The sequence below is a fragment of the Carassius gibelio genome, chromosome A4 (assembly GCF_023724105.1).
Source record: "Carassius gibelio isolate Cgi1373 ecotype wild population from Czech Republic chromosome A4, carGib1.2-hapl.c, whole genome shotgun sequence".
NCBI classification, from domain to species: Eukaryota; Metazoa; Chordata; class Actinopteri; order Cypriniformes; family Cyprinidae; genus Carassius; species Carassius gibelio.
Window position 1 is genome coordinate 14,489,058 of NC_068374.1, and position 6,340 is coordinate 14,495,397.

At 38.6% G+C, this 6,340-nt stretch overlaps 1 protein-coding gene across 1 annotated transcript; it reads left to right on the plus strand.

Annotated features, from left to right (window-relative positions):
* Positions 1-756: 756 nt before the first annotated feature.
* LOC127970212 (uncharacterized) lies at positions 757-4,154 on the plus strand. The gene is made up of 5 exons (XM_052572564.1): positions 757-842; positions 2,001-2,102; positions 2,263-2,438; positions 2,910-3,011; positions 3,477-4,154. The coding sequence occupies exons 2-5, from the start codon at positions 2,076-2,078 to the stop codon at positions 3,805-3,807; spliced, it is 636 nt and encodes a 211-aa protein (XP_052428524.1). The 5' UTR covers positions 757-842; positions 2,001-2,075; the 3' UTR covers positions 3,808-4,154.
* The last annotated feature ends 2,186 nt before the right edge of the window (positions 4,155-6,340 follow it).

Sequence of the window (6,340 nt, forward strand, 5' to 3'; positions counted from 1 at the left end):
GGTTGTTCTACTTCTGAGATCTTAATAAAAAGCTATGATTGGGCTCAACAAAATGGGCATGTGGACAAAAAAGACAGCCGGTTTTACTTAACCCCTAATGACATTAGGCTTTTAAAGAAAAACCTCAGAGGTGTGGGTGACAGTGATTCTTTCAGTGTGGACCATTTGGTTTCCATGGAACTCAGAGACAACATCTGTTTTTATCAGCCACTTCACAATGAACAACCATTCATTTTAGTTGTACAAACACCATTTCAAAAACAACTTTTGGAAGAGAACCCTCATCCAATGGTTTTCATGGATGCTTCATACAAAGGCATAACAGCCTACGGGTATGCATTTTATGCACTGTTAATGATAAACAAGACTGGAAGAGGCGTGCCATTTGCCTATTTTATCCTGAGCAAGGAAACTACTGCAACAGTAAGCCTCTGCCTACAGAAGCTTCAATTGAGTAACCCAAGCTTCTATCCAAGGTCAGTCAAATGTTGGCATTATTTATGTTATACTGTATTTATTCTTTTCTTTGTAATTGGAACAACAGGAAATATGCATGTTTGACTTTGAATCTGAAAATACTACTGCACTGAGCTACAGCTTTTGAATTTTGGATCTCACTAGGTTCTTAACTCACGATTCTAAATTTTCTTGATACAATGTTTACACTGTATACAATACACTTTGTCTAATGTATGCTTTTGGGTGTGGTGCAACTTTTTCCTCTTTTGTTTCTTTTTCAATGTTACAGGTCAGTGATGGACCGTGACTTGAGAGTGCTTAATGCTATTAAAAGCATTTTCCCAAATGCAAAGCTTCTCCTTTGTTGGTTCCATGTGCTTCAGGTAAGTCGATGAATATACAATATCACTATTTGTGACATTTAAATCTACAATGTTGTGCAGTTGACATTGTGGTGGGTGTGTAAACAAGTGTAATCTTTAACTGTACTGTATATTTAAAGGGGGGGTGAAATGCTCGTTTTCACTCAATATCCTGTTAATCTTGAGTACCTATAGAGTAGTACTGCATCCTTGATAACTCCAAAAAGCGGGGCTCGAACCCGGGTCTCCGGCATGGGAGGGGACGCACTAACAAGGAGGCAGAGATATTTTAAGCAGTTTTACTCACCGACTGCGGTTCCAACACACAATCGTGACTTTTTCGTTGGGATTGCATCATCCTTAAGAAATAAACGATACGCAAATCCGTCTTCAAACTGGGCCTTGTTTGTAAAACAAGCATCTTCGAAATGCAGGGAACAAACAAAAACACTTGCACAACTCCGTTGATGCTCTGTAAAAATAAACTCCATCCACTGGTCCCTTAATGCGTTTTTTTTTTTTTTTTTGGTGATCTGTGCAGGGTTGTTTTGCCCTGGCAAACAAAAACACACTTCTTTTGTGACTTTTCGCGACGCTCTCGCTCTGATCAGTGAATCGCTCTGATCAGTGAAATGTCTGTGCTCAGCCTCGCTATACGGGAGCGCGCTCTTCCGCCAGAAGTGCCTCAGGACCCATATAAGGAAATTCTGCTCCATCTAACGTCACACAGAGCCATACTCGAAAAAAACTTTCCGAAACTTGTGACAAACCGGAAGAAGTATTTTTGGAACAAAAATACTCCTTCAAACATACAACTTAATTTTTGAAACTTTGTCCATGTTTAGCATGGGAATCCAACTCTTTTAACAGTGTAAAAAAACTCAGTATGCATGAAATAGCATTTCAACCCCCCCCCCCCCTCCTTAAGGGCAATCACCTAGTGGTCTGCAGTGTAATTGCAGGTGGTTGTGACATAGATACTTACAGTTTGCAGTACATGCTTATTTCAAATCCTGAATTCTACTTGCATGAAACATGAAAATTTGGGATATATACAGAGTTACATTGCAGTACAATAACATAAACTCCCTTTTGGCCAAGCAATGGAAACTAACTGCCACGTGACTGGGTGAAATAACATACCCTAATGTGCATCTGAAGCAATTTATGCTGTTACAGGCTGTTAACCGGTGGCTTGTGAAGACAGATGGAGGTCACCTGACACCTGAACAAAGAAATGTGGTCATTCATGCCATGGCATCAATGAAAGCATGTCTGACGGTACTATATTTTCTTACATTCATAACCCCAGTGCAACTAAGTGGTCCTGACCAAATTATGCATTCTGTAGTGTACATACTAGTGAGTTTACAATTATTTATGCTTTTTCTTTTTAAGGTTTGTATATAAGCATCTCAGATTAAATGTGTTTTCCCCTAAGGAGGAAGAGTTTCTCAATGTATCTGCCAAGAAATGCAGTGAGATCGACACCTTTTTGGATAGTCCCCATGTAACAACCTATCTGAAGACAAATTGGTTTACCTATGCGGAGCTGTGGGTAAACTTTGGCAGAACGTTCTATCACTGCAGCAGTGAGACAAACAACAAGGCTGAAAGGTATTTTACTTAAATTTGCCAATAATATTTAAAATTTATTTTCATATTGGGATCAGAGTATTTGCTTAAAACATCGGGGTGTTGCTAACATCATGGCCCCAGAATTATGCACGCAAATATAGTGCCAGTATCTACTAGCTTTTCTCAAAATGGCATGGGCCTATCTAATACCACATATTGAACACTGACTTACTATGCACTGAACGTTATGTCTTACCACAAGGCCGGCTCACCTCGTGGCCTGAGGCAAAGTTTACCATGAAAAATCTATATTCCCCAAATAAGCAGTTAATGCAGCTCTTTAGGTTGAATGAGCGAAGTTTCAGGGCATCAGTGTTTTACACTGCTAGTTTATTGTGTATTGGTATTCAATTATTTTCTACCAATTTGATAGGAAGCCAATGGTATGGTGGGTGTCAGATTTGTAATTGTCAAGCTTTTCATGTTTTTCATGCCTTTTCTGTCTTAAAGATTCTTCCTTACGTTGAAATACCAGTTCCTGCGAGGCCAGGCAAACCGAAGAGTCGACCAACTTCTGCTTTTGCTATGTGGAGATGTAGAAAAATATTACAGGTTAGTAATCTCTCTAACAGGGAATGTCAATTTTGCCAAATGGCTATTTCAGCCTGTTATAGAATAAAATAAAATGAGACGCAGCTACTTTCATGAAGCTTGCCACCCTCTCACAGTCTTAACAGTGAATTAATTTTTTTTATGGAGCTGTTGCACTAGAAAACCATCACCATGGCAATGACTACACAATGAAACTTGCATTTAGCTAAAATCTATCCAACAATAAGGGCCAATATACTGTATGGTTATGAGTTTATGGTATTGCATAAGTTATTGGCCATCCAGTCAGAATATGCAAAATGTGTGCCATTTAAAAGTTTGTGATGGTGCCCTTACCTGTGTTGCAGCTAGCTAGGGCACACTCTCACACACTGGTGTCCTGTCGCTCCCCACTGTCCTATCTGAGGCAAAAGGCTACTATTTTACTGTAATTCCAAATTTGTGTCTTGTTTTTCATTACTGCAGCTACATGGATGGCCTCAGCGAAGCAGGACGACTGACATTATCCAGCTCTACTGCTCACCAGGCTGCTGCGCTGCTATTTAAAAATGGTGTTGGCAAAGATTTGGACATAGAAGCGGGGCAGTGCTTTGTGCCGTCACAGTCGACCAACACAGCCTACAAAGTTAACTTGTTACACTTCACGTGTGAATGCACCAATTTCCGGATGGGAAACATATGCAAACATCTTCTCTTGGTGAAGATGGAGGTAGGCAGGAGAGGTATTGACATTGAAAAAATGCGGAATAAAAAAAGCGCTAGAAATCATCAGCCTCCGTCTCTATCAGCAGACTGAAGATGAAATAACCATCTTCAATAGTGATGGGACTATGAGTATTGTGAATAGGAAAACTCCGACTTTGTGCACATGCATTGCTAATAGTTTTGGAGAAAGATGTGTTTGCATACATGTCACGCATGTCCTCGAGCCTCAAGACATTCTCACAGACCCCAAAGAAAATGCACCAGTGTCTGAAGCCTCCCATGGGAATCCTCCCATACAGTCCATGTTATCAGACCTACTAGAGTGGAGCAAGTCCGAAGCATTTGAACATACCCCTGAACTGTACAATACCATCCAAAGAGCACACAAGCTGGCTTTTGGAAAAGTCACTGCTGTGTCCAGAAAAAGGAAAATTACCCCTTTACATGGTTACCATAAAAAAATTAAAAAAGCTAGACTGCAGAGAGCAGTAGTTGAGAACTTTAAAAACAAAAGAAGAGCAAGAAGAACTTAATTCTGTTATTCTGGAGGTCTCATTGTTTGCATGTGAAAGCACCCATCTTGATTGTTTGATGAATTTTCTTGGTAGTTGATCAGGTAAATAAAATACTGATAATTAAATCAAAGTTTTATGAAGTTTTGGGAAATGTATAGACTTCTTACATTTAATGGCAGAAGCAATAGTAGTGTTTTACCAATATGAAATGTAAATTATACCAGCAGAGTGGTGAAGTACACAGGTCCCGTAATTCAGTAAAAGTATTGATCCCCAAGAAAAATGTACTCACAATTACAAATAAAGAAAATTGCTTTATAACTTTGATGCTTTGATACATTCTCAGTCCAAAACCAAGACTTTCCATACATTCAAATGGTTTAACTTAACATGTATTTAGCAAACTATGTTTTCTCCCTTGTGTTGTATTCTCGTCAACCTTGAGAAAAAAAACACTTTCTTCAACGTTTGACGCCATTTTTTCACAGTTTGTTCTGGCTTTTTCCAACGTTTTAAATTATTTCTTTTACACATTTTCAGTGTTTATTTTTACGTCCCATATTTTCTGATATAAAAAAAAATTAAAACGAGTCAATTTCACCCTAAGTCAACACAAGGGTTAAATCACATCTATATTGTGCAAAGTGGTTTACTCAGTAAACCATAAAGACTATTACTTTGTCAAGGCTACCCATAAATGCTGATACCACTTTAAAATTGACATGCTTTATTTACTTCTGGAGGCAGTGGAGGTTCTCTGCCTCGACCAGGCACGCATCAATTAAAGAAAACGCACCCTTCAACATTTCTGGCCCAAGGCCATGCGTAGCGAGGTTGTAATAGGACCAGTTGGCCTCCATCGCGGTCTTTATCCTTGTTAGTGTCTGCCTGCAAAAGTGTTAAAAACAGATGTTATTGACATAAAGAGCAGTGGTAAAGGTGATGTAATGCATATGTAGGTCTAAGCCTTTTTAATCTTGCATACTGGCATTGGTAACAACAGATCAATGAACCTGCAGTGTTAGGCCTTGACGATGGCCTCAAGATGTTGGTCCTCCTCCAGGCAAGCCTGGCCAATTTTTTGAATTGGTAGGTATTTAAAACCCATGTAATTTACATCCTCTGCAAGGGCCAGACATTCTTCTACAAATACAAAGTGCAAGAGAGTACAAAAATGTTTTATTTTTGTCAAACTAAGAATGGAGTATAGACTGTTGAAGACAGAAACGAGATTCCGTCATTCCAAAAAAGTTCTGATCAACATGTGAAAGTGCCTTGATGATGCCATTTGATGAGTCCGCCTAGTTGAGAAGATCTATGAAAATTTCATAATTACAGCCTAATGTTACTTGGGGAAGAGGTAAGTCCTGTTAATTCAAGACCTCTCAGTAATACAAAGGCAAGGTGGATTCTTTCTGAGCCTACTTGTCCCAAAATCTTCATCTTCATTTAAGTGGGCTAACATCTTACGGAGACATAAGACACGATAACGAGATAGCTTCTATAAACAAAAGATGTTTACCCAACCTCCTATCTCACTGTTTTCTGCAACCAAAAACATAGATCAGAGTTAATTATCTATGTGCATCCGTGTTGGTGGCAACTTCTAAGTGATTAGTTTAATGATGCAATAATCACAATAAATAATACAACTTGTAAAACAAGATTTGAAAATTAAAAAATATTTTGCTATTTGTCTTATTCTTATGATTTGACATCACAGTGAGGTTTCAATTTCACCCCGATTGCATGCCTTACTGCTGTAAATGTAAGATGTTGGTATTGGAAAAGCCTAATATTTTCTGAGGTGGTACTCAAGGTAAAAAAGAATTAAAATCACTGCCCAATGTCATGCAGAATAGTTATTTCTGGAAATGTGTTTGTATTGTGTGTAACAAGAACCAATTTCAATGCCTTCACATCATGCCAAAATAGTGCAAAATTACAAAAATCTTAATGATATCAAAGATTTCCGCCTAGCCAGACTATTTAGAAAAGATTCTTATACCTGCTGTGTGAAGTGATGGGTGGTTCACTGCCCTTAAACTCTTGCACATCATGTTCTTAACCACTAGACCTCAATTACCTTCACACAACTTGCTGACACTT

Bases quoted from the DNA above. Each gene is read 5' to 3' on its own strand.
- LOC127970212 (XM_052572564.1), top strand. From the start codon at position 2,076: ATGGCATCAATGAAAGCATGTCTGACG. The intron at 2,103-2,262 runs GTACTATATTTT...TTTTCCCCTAAG, and splicing joins CAATGAAAGCATGTCTGACG to GAGGAAGAGTTTCTCAATGT. The intron at 2,439-2,909 runs GTATTTTACTTA...TCTGTCTTAAAG, and splicing joins ACAAACAACAAGGCTGAAAG to ATTCTTCCTTACGTTGAAAT.